At 45.2% G+C, this 18,674-nt stretch overlaps 1 protein-coding gene across 1 annotated transcript; it reads right to left on the minus strand.

Moving 5' to 3' along the window:
* Positions 1 to 16,404: 16,404 nt before the first annotated feature.
* Positions 16,405 to 18,398, minus strand: her9 (hairy-related 9). The gene is made up of 4 exons (XM_083770340.1): positions 17,994 to 18,398; positions 17,733 to 17,828; positions 17,512 to 17,599; positions 16,405 to 17,370 (listed from the first exon to the last, which is right to left on the minus strand). Exons 1-4 carry the CDS (start codon positions 18,099 to 18,101, stop codon positions 16,775 to 16,777), a joined length of 888 nt encoding a protein of 295 aa, XP_083626466.1. The 5' UTR covers positions 18,102 to 18,398; the 3' UTR covers positions 16,405 to 16,774.
* Between the last annotated feature and the right edge of the window lie 276 nt (positions 18,399 to 18,674).

Genomic DNA, 18,674 nt, shown 5'->3' on the forward strand with positions numbered 1-18,674 from the left:
CAGTAATTGTCTCCAGTGGACAAATGAACAAAAAAGGTAACTGTCTCCGAGCCATTGTTGAATTTACAATTGATTTTTAGTGGACCCCCTTGATCCTCCCATTCTCTCCTCCCAAGAGAGAGAATGGCTGAGGTGTAAAGGGCCTAATTCCATTTGGGAGAGATAACCAGTGTGGGAATAAGACATTTAAGAGCTGTCCCATATTATTACTCACCATCGAAATATGTGATGATGTCATCAGGGCTTTGTGTGCCATGAGGGCCTGGGACTCTTGTGGTCTGCAAAGGGAGTGGACGTACTCTCCACTCATCTGAAAGTACAAAGATGAGTGTTGATGTTTTGGTGGTGTGTTAGAGATGTGTAGTATGGGGCAGATGCTACGCTAGCCTACAATATACATTTTTATTTGATGATGGTACTTTTCATTTCAATGATTGAGGTCATTGACAAAGTTTCAGTTACACACAGTATAGAAGGAGATCGGCACAACGCTTTCTTAATATTGTTAGGCTCACACGCCTATTAAGAGCATGGTGTCTTTTGAGCTAGTTCATTCCAGGGCCAATAGAATCTAATTCAGTCAGTTTAATAGTGCTGTTTTCAGTGAATTAGCCGAAATGGACTTCTTTGTAGTTTTGACTGATGGGTCTCTGGATTCAAAGCACAGGGTGACTGATGTGGACGGAAGTTGTCACCAGTCACCTCCCACATATACACTCATACACCCACACACGCATGCACACAAGTGCGCACACGCACGCACGCACACACGCATGCACGCACGCACGCACGCACGCACGCACGCACGCACGCGCGCGCACACACACACACACACACACACACACACACACACACACACACACACACACACACACACACACACACACACACACACACACACAGCAGGGTTGCCATACATTGTTACAAACTATACCATTTCATTTTCAAAAGTATTTTAACCGATTTCCACGACTTTTGAACATATCTGTTCTACTATATGACTACATAACGAGATTGCACGCATCCCAAATGTGGATGTGCAGGTTCATCTGCTTGAGTTGGAGAGGAGAGCTTTGTTCAGGGTTTCATTGTGTAACCAGCCTGCCTGTTTACCTCTCTGACAACAAGCCATTTGAAGTAGGGTGCAATTCCAAATGTGGACATTTGGAATGCACATACACACATTCACATTATTGTAAACTTTTTGTTTCACCAAACATTTGACCACTATTCAGCATATAGCTCTGTAAAGCTTGCTTGTGTTAACACAGGAACTGTACAAATAATGGGAGTACATTGCTCTTAAGTGCCCACATCACTTCAGCTGATAGCAGGTCGCATGATGCAGTAATAATGGACTGCGGTTGAGCATCGGTTGAAGTTGTCTCGCTGTGGCCGAAGAAGCAGTAGTAGGTCTAATCTTATCTGGTCCTACATCAACATGAAATATGTGCATTCACTGGCAGTCTGTTCAGAAGCCTTTTGGTTTGGTCTCTATGCTTTTTGCCTTTGGCATGGCTGACCAGAGCTGCTTGTTGCAATATCAAAGATTTTGGTTCATAGCCGGCCTGCATCCAGCGTGGCACAGGTCTCTTGAACTAGGACATGCTTTTATGAACATTATTCAAATAGCCCAAAACGATGTATGTCCTATATCTATCTGTCGATCTATAAATGCACTATGTCTCTGTACGTACTGTGCGTCTGTAATGCACATATAACTCGAGAACCGTTCACCCCACCTACATCAAAGTCGACACATGCGTTGCACACCCCCACAGGGAGTGTAGTGCCTGGTGTTGAGTCGGTCGGCCCAGGCTCCATAGACTCCATATTTGGGCATATGGAGCTGGCCTGTTCTGACATCACAACACTTCATTTTTGGGCATGCCTGACACAGAACTCCATATAGGAATGAAGGGACAGAGAGAGACAGATACAGAAATCTCCGTATATGGCCATAAAAGGGACACAGACAGATGGGTGGAACGGGTACTCATCAGTGATACCTGACGAAGGTCGTTTAGACCGAAACGTTGTCATCTGAATAAAACTACTGCTCTGTAAGTGAAGACGGTGTGTGGGACCCTTTTCTTCTCATGATTCGCATTTGGTTGCTGGCTCCGGCGCACCTGTCCTTGTAGGTGTGCACAAGGCCTTTTCGCTACAATGGAACGGGTACTCTGACACGGGTACAACGGGTATTGCATGGGGCATGGATCTCCATTGTTAGAATCGGTGCTCTACAGCCGGGCAGCGGTCTAGTTATTATATTATAATTGGCTAATGGGAGGTCGGGCCGTGGCGGACCACGGCCACGTCACTCTCAGACATAATGATGAATTATTATATTATAATTGGCTAATGGGAGGTCGGGCCGTGGCGGACCATGGCCACATCACTCTCAGACATAATGATGAACAAATCCCATACGCCCAAATATAGGCATATTATGTAAATCCGGTTGTCCAGAGCCACAGATGCGACTGCTAGCATTCCCAAGTATGGTCATGTGCATATATGGGACCGACGTCACCGACCGACTTCAAACTCGGCACACTTTAAGGACTGGAGGGAGCCTGCCATATAATTAAAAGGGACACAGACAGACGGGAACAACAGGTAACCTGACAAAACCTCCGACACTATGACTCAGTTTTTTCTCATTTTAAATATTTCCAGGAATTTCACGACCGTGGGAAACCTGTATCCAGAGCGCATGCACACGCACACGCACCGCACACGCACACGCACACGCACACGCACACGCTCGCTCACGCACGCACGCACGCACGCACGCACACAAGCGTGCGCGTCCTTTTGCAGAATATGGGTCAAACGAAAGTGACAGCATATGTCAGCTAAGGTGACTGGGCGTGAGTGAGACCCGGAAGGAGATCTCTACTCTGTTTGATTCGGAGCTGACAGGTCCCACTAGATATGACCTGTCTATTCCCCTGGTCTCACCCCTGTCACCCGCCCGCTTGTCCACTGCATGGGCGCTTCCATTGACCACTGTCAAAGAGCAGGACCTGGAGAAGACCATTACTCTGGGGGGTCAGAGACCCCCAGGTGACCCTACGAAGCGCTCCGAAACACTTGAGAGAACACCCAGTGTCCAGGCGAGCATCTCCCTTTAACCTCCCCTGAATCCCCTTTTTACCATCAACTCTCCAGCCGTGAGAATGGACATATAAATACAAGTGTGGACATTAAATGAGTATTTCTTTGCTAGATCAAGATCAGATTTTTTCTCCAGGGCCTTTGCTGTTTTACTGGACAGATAGTCTACTTGCCAGCCCATAGATCCCCATTGTGAACCCGGACATGTTGAGTACACCAAGGTTTTATGTTAGAAATGTTGAGTATGGGTCCCCAGCATGTAGAAACTGCCAGATGCTAACTTGCATAATTATGTTGAGCAATTTTCATAATTGGCATGTGACCAATCCATACCATTAACAGCGTATAGAAGTCAAAATATTCATAATGTCATCATGCTTTATGTAGCATGTGATGTGTCAAACTAGGAGGTTTTCATGATGCTGAATCCATTCCAAGCATTAGTTTAAAAAAAAAAGAAAACACTCATTGGGCTAAAAGCGGCCATTGCTGTCATCACAAATGTGATGATGTCAGTGTGTGGCAATGGCCGTTTTTAGCCCAAAGAGTGTTTCTTTTTGCTAAACTAATGCTTGGAATACCAGGTTGTTAATGGTATGGTCACATATTATGCCAATTATGAGCATCTGGCAGTTTTGCTGGATACCCATACTCAACATTACTTACATAAAACCTTGATGTACTCAACATGTCTGGGTTCACATTCTGGCCAGTGGACTAATAGGGGAGACAGAGGGAATGAGATGAGAGTAGGTCTAAGAGGGGAGAGGTTTTGAACCAGATCTGAATGGGCACAGTGCTCACATGTATTACAGTCAGACCGATATATCTGCCTTTTTCTGCCTTCATTGATACACAGTAGAGTCGACCGACACAGTAGAGTCGACCGACTCTTGTTTGAGTATGGACATTATTTGGATATTTTTTTGCTTATAAATTGTATGTTGATTTCCTTGTGTTTTATGGCATGACTTTAATATTATTCCCTGTATTGTTGTAATGGTGACTTTCAATAATATACTAGGAATGTTCTACAGAAGTACTGCACCTAAAGTCACATGACTTGCCTTAACCTACTGTTGTATATTTAATGAATGTCAGCCTATTCTCAAACTATGCCTGAAGAAGGCCGAAAGGCCGAAACGTTGCTATGACTCTTATTTAAAAAATACAACTCTTGAACCAGCAAGTGGCGGTGTGTGGGTCTCTCCTCCTTCTCCAAACCTGGCATCCCTAAATTGGGCATATATAGCCTATGTGACATTTATTAAAAATAAATAAAAACCGGGCTCTGTATTGGACCCAAACAGGCATCGGTCGGGCTCTAAAACGTATATTGAGCCACACTGGACTCGAGTGCTCTTGTTTTAAAAGTATACTGTACATTTGTTGTGTTCCATATAATTGTGTGATATAATTATTCCCAGTTGCCAGTTAATATAAAGAAACAGGCGCAGAACTGAAATGCATTCTCATTGTCCAAACTCCTAGCATACACAATCCTACAACAACACAACAATAGTGAAGGACATTTTTACAGGTGCTCCCAAGCTTTGTGTATAATGCTCCAATTTCTGTTTATTGAAGAGCCTCCCTTGATGATTTTGGACCTACTTTTTATTACAATGGCTGTGATTTCGCAGGACAACAATACAGTGCACACATCTCATTGTTATCTCCCTTCCCCTCTCTCTCTCTTTCTCACAGACACACACACACACACACACACACACACACACACACACACACACACACACACACACGCACACACGCGCAAAGACAGATTCCCATACCGAAGTGCACGTGCGCACCGACCCCACCCCAGACCTCACACCGCACTTGCAGAGATGGACCTCACTTGAATTCACACACAGTTCTAAAAATACACCCCAAGGAGGAAATCCCCTGCATTCTGCGGCCATGGACCTCCACTACAAAGACATCCAAACAATAAGCCTCTCCCGACTCGGAATCATCTGAGACAATATAGGAAGAGCCAAAGTTGTTTTTCCCGGATAGACTGTTGTGTCTAGGAGTGGAAACCTCTGACCACCGACGCTGACTCATGGCAAAGGTCCATCTGTGGAAGAATGGTCCGCACCACGGGATAAACACATATGGGGAAGCTGACCTGCATCCACTGGGAGCGTAGATATAAATCTCTTGGAATAGGAAAAGACAGTGAAGTCAAGAGAAGGTGCCACCCACCAGCTGCTGTGTACAAAACAAAAGTGTATTCAAGACCTGGCCCTCTTTAGCTGCTGTCCGCCTGGAAATCAGCACATTTTGTACATGTACAAATGTGCAGGGCATTAAGTAGTACCATATAGCTGGTCGGGACCATTCTCAAAAGGAGATGTGCACATTCTATGCTCAGTGGTTCTATGAGGCCTATAGGGGTGTGCTAATGTCAATGGGCGGAAGCCATAGATCAGCCAAGCAACTCTCTCAGAAGCCCTGCCCAACTTCATCAGCCTCAGTGGGCATTGTTGCGAGGCCCAGCCACGTTCTCAAGGAAAAACGCTCTCTTATTTAGACAATGGATGGGGAGTTTAATGAGTTGCGCGGCTTGATAGCTTGATGCCCTGGCATTATAAGACCCATAGGAACAGGGTAATAATACAATATATTTGGCTAGTTGTGTATAAGGATTTCTGTTAGCATTGGCTGATATGCATGCAAGTTGTGCATCATAGGCATTTGGATGGGGGACAATATTTTAATGTTTTAAAGCAAATCTAGGGACTGCAAAAAAACAAGTATATTTATTCTAAACCGGGAACAATTTGGTATAGTCGTTTAGTGAATGATGAAAACCTGGACTTTTTTGTATTTAGCGGATAATGTCCGGACAGCTTGAACCCGGGATAAAGAGGCACGTCTGGTCAAAGTACCTAAATATATGTTAGGGAATATATTTCCATTCAAACTGGTTAAATAATGAAACACAATAGCAACATCCTAAAAAGTATAAATACTACTTCAGATTATGAATACAAACCAAGACTCACTCTACAACCAGTCGACATGTAAGAAAACAAAAACGGAATAACTTCAACAGTAATCATTACCATCACATGCACATTTGCTGGTATTTAGCAGTGATTATAAAACCTTCCTTTGGGAATGTGAAGCTCCATAGGACCCAAAACGAGAATGAGACGAGGCAACGTCTTCTGCTTGACTGACAACTAAACAAAGGCAAGGAGAACTGGGTGATTTGTCAATGGGTAAAAATCAACACAAAGAGCTATTGATTGGTAAGCTGAGGAAGGGGCAGAGGACAATGAGGCGGTGGCGGTGGAATCCAGCCACAGGGATCAATACTGGGGTTCTGCCTGACGGAGCCATCCTATACTTCATGTTTATACAGTCAGACAGAGTAAAGAGCAGCTATTATGCAGCGGGCTGGCCCTGTCACTCAGTGCTGGGTAGCACTGCAGGGGGTGACCAGTCGCACGCACGCACGCAGGCCTGCACGCACGCACACACAAACTCTAGCTCTCGCTCTCTCACTGGCACACTGGTGAAAGTAAATGCACACACACACACACACACACACACACACACAAGTTCACCGTTTTGTAAACACATGTTATGTACACATACATGCACATGTCTACATGGCATGTGTCTAAATCCATGATATTGACTTATTTTTCCTCATTGTAACAGGAGATGGAAACATACTAAATACTCTATTTCGCAAAACAACAAGACATATGACAGACCTATAAGCATAAATGTTGCATGCTGCACGCACGCCCGCACACACACACACACACACACACACACACACACACACACACACACGATGGCATAGTTCTTCGCTTGCGAAGATCATAGGTGGAGAATATAGTTCGGGTCCTTTTGCTTTGCTTTGGAGGCACACTGATGTCCATATAAGCCCATCCTTGACCCACAGATTTTCTGGCAACTGATGCATCACTCATGATGCGGCTGTGGTAGAGGTGTGGGTGGGTTTGTCACCCTTTCGACGAGCACGTACACATACCACCCACGCACGCACGCACGCACGCATGCACGCACGCATGCACGCACGCACACACGCACGCACGCATGCACGCACGCATGCACGCACGCACACACGCACGCACGCATGCATGCACGCACAACCTCTTATCACACAGGTGTTCCTAATCTTTCCATTGGGTGGTGTTATAGATAGATATTGAACCCTAAGGTATCGCTTCCCATTGAGCGTGAGGGTACAAGAATATTCCACTCTTCTGGCCATCCGTCTTGCCACATGACAGGACATGTCCATCTTAAGACGCATGGGTCTCTAGTGTCGCTGTCCCTCCAGTTACAGTTACACATATTATACCTATATCACAGATCCACAAGGAGGAATCTGTTTCTTTTCATGTTCTCAGCAATGTTCTGACTTAGATGTGTCGCGTTGACACCGAGTCAGTCAGCAACAGCAGCCAGCAAGCTGATAAAACAGTTTTTGAAAACATACTGTATATAGTAGTAGTAATAGAGTGACAACAAAAAGAGAGCTGGAGAGCGTGAGAGAAAGACTGATCGCACATCAAAAGAAGGGGGAAAAGCACACAGGAGTGACAGAGAGTATATAGCATTATGAGAGACAGGCGAGAAAGAGAGATGAGAGAGAGAGAGAGAGAGAGAGAGAGAGAGAGAGAGAGAGAGAGAGGGCAAGAGTGAGAGAGAGGGCAAGAGTGAGAGAGAGAGAGAGAGAGAGAGAGAGAGAGGGCAAGAGAGAGACAGGGAGCTCCTTTTATGAATGGTCTAAGACTGAGAACAACACGCTATAGACCTAGACACTGCCCCTGTGTCTGTGTGTGTGTGCGTGTGTGTGTGTGTGTGTGTGTGTGTGTGTGTGTGTGTGTGTGTGTGTGTGTGTGCGTGTGCATGTGCGTGTGTGTGTGTGTGTGTGTGTGTGTGTGTGTGTGTGTGTGTGTGTGTGTGTGTGTGTGTGTGTGTGTGTGTGTGTGTGTGTGTGTGTGTGTGTGTGTGCATGGGGATGTTTGCCCCGCTCTAATCTTATCAGGCTCCGTGTGTTCATCATGAGGCCCCTGTCTGTCTCCTCAGCTCTAGAGAGCAGAGCATGGCTGGAGAGATGAGTGGTGATGTTGGGAGGGAGGGCGATCCATCCAGAGGTAATCACCTCTAGACACATGGGAGATATGAGTATAGGGCCACATGGGGCTTGTTGAGACACTGTTTACTCTGGAGAAACCCCATTGTAAGGCATCACTGAAAAAGATGTCTGTTATATCAGGGAAGATAAGGATATGACACACACACAGGCCTGACTGATGGGTCCGGGATGTTTTATTTTATTTTTCAAGAGGTTGCATCATGTCTACCAATTGATACATTTTTCAAAATGTGTTATTGTTATGATTAGCTGTTTTGTTGATGTTTTTTTACTAACAAAACACCATAGTGTTTTCTATAATTATTATATTATATTGTAATGATTATATTATTACAATTACTGCAATGTTTCAAATGAATGAAAGATGTGCAATTACGGTAGTGGTAGGCTATACTATTAATTTGTCAAAGCATTTCAAAAATAGCAGATAGTTCAATAGCAGAAGTTTCAAAGATTTCTTAAATAGGTCTTAAATTATTAAAACCACTTATTATGACTTATGATGATATTAAATAATATCCAAAATCTCATATCATGAGATATCGCTATAATATCAATACGCCCAGTGCTAGATTATATTTAGCACCAAAATATAAAGTAGGCACCAGACTAACTAAATAAAGGCTTATAGTGGCTTCGTAGCATATATTATGTATATGTGTGTGTATATATATATATAGGACAACAATGGAAACCAGCCCTCAGGCATTATCCTTTTAGTATTATTGTATAACTGTACTTCTGTAGCTTTTGCAAACTGATACAGTATTCAATCCAGAAAATGTATGAAGTTGTTTCCTTTTCAAATCGACGATCATGTTTTTTCTTTGCTGTATTGTGACCCAAAGTGATAAAAATTTGAACATTACATACACTATTTAAGTATCTGTTTTGGAAAATGTGTGACTAATGACTTTAGGAAGTTGGACATCAAAGAACTATTTTGGCGGTATGTGGCTATTTGTATATGTATATGCGCACAAGATTGTGTGTGTGCGTGCATGCGTGCACATGCTTTGTGAACGTGCGTGAGACGTGTGTACCCAGCTGCATTATAAGATCTCTGTGCCCATTCTCTCAGTCATTTGTTTGGAGTGAGCTCTTACACATTATTGACACTTGTCTCCCTTGCCTCTTGCATGAGAATCCATAGCAATAAAACCACGAGTGCAGTGCACACAAACTGTTCAACAGTTAACATAAGGAAAAAAAAGAGACAAGAGCAAAGAGGAGGAATGTTTACCTTCCCATGGCATGAAAAGAGGAGGGGAAGGAAAGACAGAAATAAATTGTGGCTGATTTCATGACTGCTACCGCCGAATCCACATCCAATGTATTCTCTCAAATACACATTACTCATGCTGTCATACACACACCACCCAGGGGTGCCTGGTGGCTCAGCCAGTTAACACACATGACCATATTGTCACTGTCGGCCTGAAACTTTACTTTTTAGGTCCCAAAGGATCAAGAGTATCTCTTGTTAATTAATACTTTACATCTGTTAAATATTTATAAACCCCACAGACGGACGACAGATCACTTTCAACCTGGTGTCCCTGTTTTGGGTATGTCATTATAGGCAAAGATTTATTTATTGTAAAATCCTTTTCTTTTTCGTAAATCTTTCAGAAATAGTGGAAATTGCTGAGCTACATTATATTAGCTGCATGAGCAATGTGATGGATTGTGAGCTTCTATAGATCAGCTATTTTCACAACTATTACAGGACAAAGTATACAAAATAGGGTCAAAAACGTAAATGGAGGAAATAGGGAGGTACAGCAACAATATTTCCTCTCAAACACACATGTCGGCAGCAACTGCCAGGCCTTCATATAATCCAAAACCATTATGTGGGGAAACTGCATGTTAAAGGAAGGAAGAAACCCACGTTGATCTTTTGACATGGCAGGGGAAGGAAGAGACGCACATCTTTAACGGTGGTGGTGGCATCTCTTCAAACGCTGCTCACATCTGCTTAAAGAATCTGCTTTAAGAACCCTATAGTACATCTATCCTGGAATACCCCCCAGTGTCTGTGTACACACGCATGGGTGTGTGTGTGTGTGTGTATGTGTGCGCACGTGTGTGTGTGTATGGGGGTGGGGGGTAGGGGGGGTTCTGCGCATGCAGGCGTGTGTCAGATGTGTGTATGAGAACGAGATAGACAGGACAGACACACAACACACATGCATAAAAAGGTGTGTGTGCGCTGTATGTGTGTGCCTGCGTGCATGCAAGCGTGCGCGTGCATGTGTGTGTGACGTGTGTGTGAGTGAGGTGTGAGCAGACACCAGGACATCCTGCTTAGGGGACAATAAGCGCCTCTCATGCGCCAGCAGTGTGATAAATTGATAATGCCCTTACAACAGTGCCGCTGTCACCACCTAGCTAAGCCTGGCTCTAGAGGACACCACGGGTCTCGACATAAACAGCCAGGAAAGATGCCTTGTCATCGCCTCCCAGAACAGAATACGCTTTTGTATATACCGTATCATAGGGGTGGGCAACTTTGACGATGTATAGGGCCACTATATTTTCATACTCACTCCACAGGGCCACGTTGCATATTACCGTCGTAGCAAAAATAGCCGATCTACAAGCTCAAAACGTTTTGAGCTATGTATAGCTATGATCAGCTATGTTTAGGGTCGATTCATGTTTATGGTCGATTCATAGTTTCTGCAACTTAACATTTACGTATAACTGAGTTCCATTGCAAAGTCCATGTAAAAATTGACACTGCTGTCTGCAAGCTCAGTTGTTTACGCTCGTCATACACAGTATAATGTTCATTTAACTCCCCAAGTTTACTGTTTATTAATGATCCCCACACACCATAGTAGAGAGTAGAGACTATTTTTACTGGGGTCCAGAAGCCAGTGTAAAAATGGACTTGTAAAAGGGTCCATGTTTATGAGTTAAATTAACATCAGTATTATGTTGTGTACTTCTTTGCACGTTGATGCACTCAAAACTCCATTAGTTAGCAGAGGAATAATCTAAAAAAAATACACATCAGGGATGTGCCACCTGTTAGTAATGCACACATGCGTGTGTACACAGAGACTGGCTGGGGGGTATATGTTCCATTTGTACACCCTTCTGAGTTGATTTAACACTAGGTTTTACTGTGCACGCACCACCCACACGCAATGCGCTCAGTCACTGAAGCTTCAATTACACTCCGACATGTCAATGGTTGTTCAGATTTATCTCTGAGGATCAATAGGTGAAATGAGATATATAGGCTAGTCACTTTCTCAAACTTACACCCACCTGCATGCTGCACGTGCATTGTGTACTTGGGTCACCAACGCAAACATGCAAGGTCTCTTTTTACTGACTTGCATGCACAAAGTGACACAAGCACAAAAGACAGTAGCATCTTGAAAAGACGAGGATTAGTCAGAACACTGTGCACGTTGTTCTCAGGTGTCAGATTTGGGACACGTCTGTGCATGTGGCGAGACATGGGGCTGAGTCACGCATGCACGCGCACACGCACACGCACACGCACACACACACACACACACACACACACACACACACACACACACACACCATAACTGACATGACACATGCTGTATTTTGATATTTCACAACATGAAGAACTGCACTCTTTCATCCTGTGAGTGTATCTGACTCACAGTTTCCCCGACAATAAAACACTTAATTGATCCAGACCTGACAAATTGTGCCGACGGCTGTTTAACTCATGCTTCAATCACATGAAATGACATCGGAAAGAACCCATCCTTAAGCTGTTTCTCTTTCACAGCTCCCAACATTAAGACACCATTAGCTAAGTATTTACCTTTGAGAGGCGCCGCTGAACTCTGAACCCAAGCTAAAATAGAACAACAGCTGTCCTGGCTGACAGGAGAACGAGATGGATCCCCCTCGATAGATAAATACATAAATATAATGTGACCAGATTTAATGGCAAGGCTCCTTCAAGGCCACCTAAGGAGCCGGAGAGGAGTATAAATACTTGCAGGACCTCTAGCCCCTGTCAAGAGGGCCCTTTACTTTCTCCGCTGGAATCTGCACCACTTGCAAAAGACCTCTAAGCCACAGGCCCCGCGTCTTGAAACCAGAGAAGCTGCTGAAAAGCCAAACCTGGCCTCAGAAATACGTCCTGCAGACAAGCGACAGGGATCAGCAGGGGGCCCACATGGCACCCGGGCCCTGTGATATCTGATCAGCGCTGGCGCATCCCTAGTTCCCTACGTGTCTGCCCACCCCGCCTTTACCTCCTCCTCTGACTACTCTCTCTCACACACACACACACACACACACACACACACACACACACACACACACACACGTCTTATGCCTCGCACACTGCTCCCGGGATAAGTGGTCTCTCGTTCTAAATACCAAGATGGGAAGGGAGCTTGTAGAGACAGTTTGAGAGAGGGGGGGGGGGGGGGGGGGATCAAGGCAGAAGATGGTAAGACATGTTCAAGAGTGTCAAGGAGCAAAATGTGAAGTGATGTTGGAGAATGAGCGCGTTACTATTCATCATGTGTCCAACTCATCCCAAGTCCATTCAGTGCTGCTCTTTATGTCAGAGGCCCAGTGCTTGTCTGGTAGCATGAGCATATAGCCCCTATTGTCCTCTCTGACTGCCAGACCACAGTCTTCATAAGAATAGAATCCTGCTTTTCTATTCAAAGTGAGGATATTTCAACAACGGTCATATATGTTTTGAGGAAACCATTTCCTGGGTTTCAACACGTCACTGTATCTCTCCTGCTTTGCCCGCCTGTCTCCTAATCTTTATCTGTCTCACACCTCACCCTCTCTTCTTCTCAAGGAAACAGGTGCAAAGAGGAGTGTCCAGAAACATACACTCTCCCTCCTCCTCCTCGCTCCACTCCCACCTTTCCCTCACCAGACTCAGTGGCCAAAGCACGCAGAGTATTTCCTCCTGTCCTGTCCTCATATGTGCAACGTCTTCAGATCGAGGTGCAAATATAGCCAGACATCCAAGTGAAAGTCATTGCGGTGGAGCTCAGGAACAATCCAGCTGCCTTTCTTCTGAGTGGACCCACAACTGACTCCAAGGAGGAGCCTCATGCATGAGGTGTTTTGCTTTGAGCATTCTTCAGAATTATGTCCTCCTAGTGGTTAAAAGAGATATTACACGATGACGCCTACACATAACCTTACTTAATTTATCTAAAGGGGGGGGGGGGGTGTCTTCCGCCTAATAATATTAACTGTAAAATATTCAACCATCTTCTATTATATAAAAATATAAAATTGGGTTGAATAAAAGACCACATGGAAATCACAAGAATATAGCCTGCTATAATTTAGCATAAATAGTTATACTTATAGGGGCCTACATCACTTAACAGTCAAAGGCCATTCCCAAAATACACTGCAGTTAGTTGAGAAATAACTTTCAAATGTGGCACACTAAACAGTATGCTACAAGCCATTCGTTCATGTTATGTTTAATTTAAAAGAAAGAAAGTTGTAAAGTTGTAACGTTGCATGTTGTCCAAATATTTGTAGATCAGTCATGATGAAATTCCCTCCTTTCCCACTTTCCTTTGCAATACATGTCAAGACAAAGATACCAGAGTCAGACGTCACGAGACCATGCTATCGGTATCTCTAAGAATTGCATATCAATAGAGCAGTGAATGGCTCAACTTGGCTCGGTTAACAAGGCGTCGTCGCTATTATAATGCAATAGTGGCAGGCTGTGCAGGGGTCTAGATTAAGAATTGATAAAATATGGCGGAATCTTTTTTGCGCGCTTTTCACCCATTGAGTCGCTAATGAGAAGAACACTGCCAGTTTCAGGGACGACCCCGACCTCCGTCAATGGAGCTTCTCCCAAGGGACATTATTGCACTACTCCCCAAGGGACAGTCAACACTAGGGGAATTCTATTCATCGCCAAAAATACACTCCCGCCTGTTTCATAATTTCATTGACTGAAAGGCGCGCATTTATGGGTTAAATCTATCTACAAATGGCTGTAGCCTAAGCTTATGCCTTTTTCAGTTTCATTAATGTCAGCAATTTATTTAGCTGCATGCGCGCTGAACAATAACAGCCTTATAGACCTACTCCGCCTGTCGATGTAGATTATACCAGCATATAGGCCTATATACAAATCGTCCGTTGCTATATAAAAATAGGACGGACTCAGTAAACTTCCCCTGGGGCGCACGGGTGGGAGTGTGCTGCTGGAGCTGTGTCCAGCTTCCCTCATGTTTACACCAGACCAGGCTCACTTCTTCTTGGCGGCCAAGCGTGTGCGCCTCCTCACCTCCGGAGAATGGCTGCGCGGCCCAATGCACGACCCGGCCTGCCAGCGGGGATTTACTGATTGGCCCTGTGCCCGACCGCAAGCAGACTAGTTCGCTCGGTTCTCACGACCTCAGTTCCACAAAGGCATCTCTGAACTATTAACTCAGACACGCAGGCAGTAGGAACAGCCGCAGAGAGCCCACACATTACATTGCCAACTAGTGTTTCAGTATGCCTCTGTGCAGAAGGCAACCTCTTTATAAACCACTTGCAGGGAGTTTCAGAATGCCATTTACAGGGTGTCATCTTCAGGGCAACAACAGTCGGCATGGAGAAAGTGAGACAGCAACCACGCAAATTAGCATCAAAAGTTCAACTGCAAGGAAGTTGCTCGGGGAGATAAATAGCTATATGAAAGATTAATGTAGGCCTATAGCCTAAATGACTTGCAATGTTTTATTTGCCAAGGAAGTTATCATCTCTATATTGACACACAGCTGACACACACAAAATAGTTTGCAGGCTTAAATGGCTGAAGTGGCACTGCATCTCCACCACGGCCAGGGAAACATTTAAGGTTCATATTGCTCACTTTTAACCAGTGCCAGCCATGCGCGCTCACACCATGCTAGAGGAGTCAAATGGATGAAGGATTTGACCGGCGGTCACCGGGGTGTAACCTAATCCCAAGTAAAGGGGCCCAACTGACTGCAAGTGGCTGACACACGGCTAGCGCCACGCCGCCCGACACACAGCAACACGTCCCCCGGTTCCGGACCCCACTCACTGGGGGGAGATAGGTTTACATGCAGGGATAACCGATAGGCTGGTCGCAGTGGTCGGTACACGGTGTGTGTGCATGTGTGTGTGTGTGTGTGTGTGCGCATGTGTGTCATGCGTGTGCGTGTACGCGCGCGTGTGCGTGAGAGAGTGAGCGAGATATTGTGTGTGCTCGCGCGCATGTGCGTGTGTGTGTGTGCGTGCGTGCGTGCGCGCGAAAGAGAGAGAGAGGCGGGGTCAGATTGTCAGAACAATAATAGGATTTGGGGTTTTAGAAAATGTAAAGTCTGGACAAAGTTTCACATTTGGCAGCACTGCAGCGCGCTGAGATGCTTTGATCCATTCTGCCGGCAGCTTTAATACAGTTGGCTACAAACCTTCCCCATGCAGGTTCCCTCGTTTTCACACTACTGAGGTGGGGTGGCTATATAACTGAACAAATGATACACAAAAGGCAGCGAGGATCCTTCCATATATTCTCCTTTCACATGGCAATCTGTTAGTGACATTAACCCCAGAGCGCATTTCCCAGACTCATGAATAAGGTTTAAAAAGACTTCTTGAAAGCAGTCCCGCTGCATACAGGATGAGACCCCCTTTCAAACATTTAATTACCTTTATAGCAATAGAAAAATAACCCCCTTTATTACCTCAACTCAACTTTCCTGTCATATAGCATGCTAAATTTAAGGAACCCCCCCCCCCGCCAAACGGCTGATAAGTGTGTGTGAGTTCTAAATCGTGTAAAATAACATCCCTTTTGTCTTTTATTGTCTAGGCATATTTTATTTTTTGACTAAAGATCTGTTCAAGTAAAATTCTGATGAATATCAAAAACAGGAATCTATTAAGTTAGAATTTTACGCACAACATTTTACTTTTACGCATGGGCCCATGCACCACCCAAGAACCCCCCCCCCAACACACACACACACACACACACACACACACACACACACACACACACACACACACACACACACACACACACACACACACACACACACACACAATAAATACTGATATGACTGGGATAATGAAATGACAGAAACAGAGGTAGTCAACAGTAACTTTGTGAGATCCGATTTATTACAACATAGGCCATGTACAGCCTATAAAGTCTCTTTTCTCATCATAAAACATAAAATATAAAACAGCTTTGGTATAACAACTTTGTACAAAATAAACCTTTTGATAAAAAGTACTTCATAGTAGCAAACATTTTCTATAAATCTTCTGTTGCGTCAAGTGTAGGCCTACAGCAATTTATAACCGACTTCCAAATTTTGGAATCAGTCAATAAATGTAAAACATAGTTTGCCAAAAGTCCAACAGAAGTATAACCTGTGCTCCATAAAACGGAGCAACTAATTTAATCAATGAAAACCGGTTTCACTTATAGTCTCTTGTCCTTGAATGGACGGAGTGGACTGACTGAAGGGGCTACCAGGGCCGCCACACAGGCTCGCTCTCCGACCCAGTGCTGACCCCGACCGGGCTGACCACCTGGGATGCGCCCGCAAAAGAGGTCATGCCGTGGACTGGAGACGTTGCGATGGTCGGAGCCAAGCTTCCGTGCATGGGACTAGTAGCGTTGATCGCCACAGGTACACCTGCGTTCGCGTAGAGGGGTATGACGGGGGCCGTGCCCGCCGAGGCGAAGGCCGGGTTGGGAATCAAGAAGGCAAACTGTCCGTCCGTCGCGGGAACCAACTGGAAACCACCGAAGAGTTTGGGAGAGATGGCTTCCGAGCACGGGCTGAGTTTGGATCCCATCGAGGCGCCGTTGATGGGGAGCGTCGACGGGAGCTGCACGTGGAGAGGCTGCGAGAGGTGCGTCTGCTGCTGAGACTGGGCTTGTTGCGGGTAGTTCATGGCGATCATCTGGCCCATGCAGCTGGACAGGTGGTTGAGGAGCCTCGACCTCACCTCGGCGTTAACCCCCTCGGAGGTGGACAAGAATCGGGTGACCTCGTTCATGCATTCGTTGAACCCGGCCCTGTACTTGCTCAGGACGGTGGAGTCTGCTGATAGTGCAGCTGAGGAGATTAAAGAGAGAGGAAACAATTAGCAACTTATTGACTTCGCGCGACTGTTCCGTTTTCAGTAGCTTGTTTAATAGACTTTATGATCTAATGTTTATAGCGTGGCCAAATTAAACGCTTGCCATTTTAACTTACCAGTCATCTGGACGCGCTGCAAATTCCTTAAGTGCTTCACTGTCATCTCAAGAATATCGGCTTTCTCCAACTTTGAGTGTCTAGAACTCTGTGGGAAGACAACAAAGCAAGTATAAGCGTATGTTCAACAGTTCATCACATATTCAGTGCACAGTATAGGCGAAGTATTAGCCCACCACTGGAATTAAATGATTCAAGTCTTGAATTGCATTTATACTTACATCTTTCTTAAGTGCGTCCAGGATGAGTGTCTTGAGTTGGCCAAGGCTTTCGTTTATTCGGGCTCTCCGACGTTTCTCCATAATTGGCTTGGATGACTGCAAAAACAAACAATTCCCCATGAATTTCCTGTTCACTAAGTTCTCATCATCATCATCATCAAACTGCATAAATAGCCTATAGTCAAGGTGACACTGGCCACATAAAACACATACGAAATTGATCACACGTGATGAAGGTGACATTTTAATTCAAATAACTACCTTTCTATGCTCACTGGCATTTTTGGGTTTATCTGGCGTGTGAGATCCAGTTGCAGGGGCACCAGCAATAGGAGATCCCGTCTGCTTTTCCATGGTGTCGGCTGGCATTATTGTGCCCTCCACGAAATCGAGAAGAGGAGAAAAATAAAGTATATCCTTTTGGAAAATAAGTGCAAAAAAATAAGCCTTTTCCAAATTCCCGGCGGGGATCAATGCTTGGATCAAACCTCAACAACAAGCGTGAAGAAAATGTAGTGTTATATAGATCTGACTGTGATATAGCAGGAAGGTGTCCCGCTTGCTAGGGTGATGAGCTATATCGCTTGTTATCGCTGCTGAACTGTCATCTGAGTACAAGAGCGTGCGTGCGCGGGGGCCATGCAGCTAGCGTGCGTCAGGCAGAGAGAGGGAGAGGATATATTCTGATGCCGACACACGCCGGCGGTACTTATATAGATGGTTCGCGTGCTCCCAGTTCGTGTGAAACCCTCTCTGCATTCTTTCCCACACTCCGCTCAGCCAATGGGCGCGCGGACTCACCCATTGGGCGCGGGGCAGGCCGCTGATTGGACAACACCCCCGCGGGCTGTCAGTCACGCGCTGCTCAATCAGCCCTGGAGGGACAAACAACAAAGCGGAGGAGCCGTGCAGCCGCGCTGGCTGTGTGTGTGTGAAGTGATA

This window comes from Protomyctophum parallelum (genome assembly GCF_964188405.1).
Source record: "Protomyctophum parallelum genome assembly, chromosome: 7".
Taxonomy (NCBI): domain Eukaryota; kingdom Metazoa; phylum Chordata; class Actinopteri; order Myctophiformes; family Myctophidae; genus Protomyctophum; species Protomyctophum parallelum.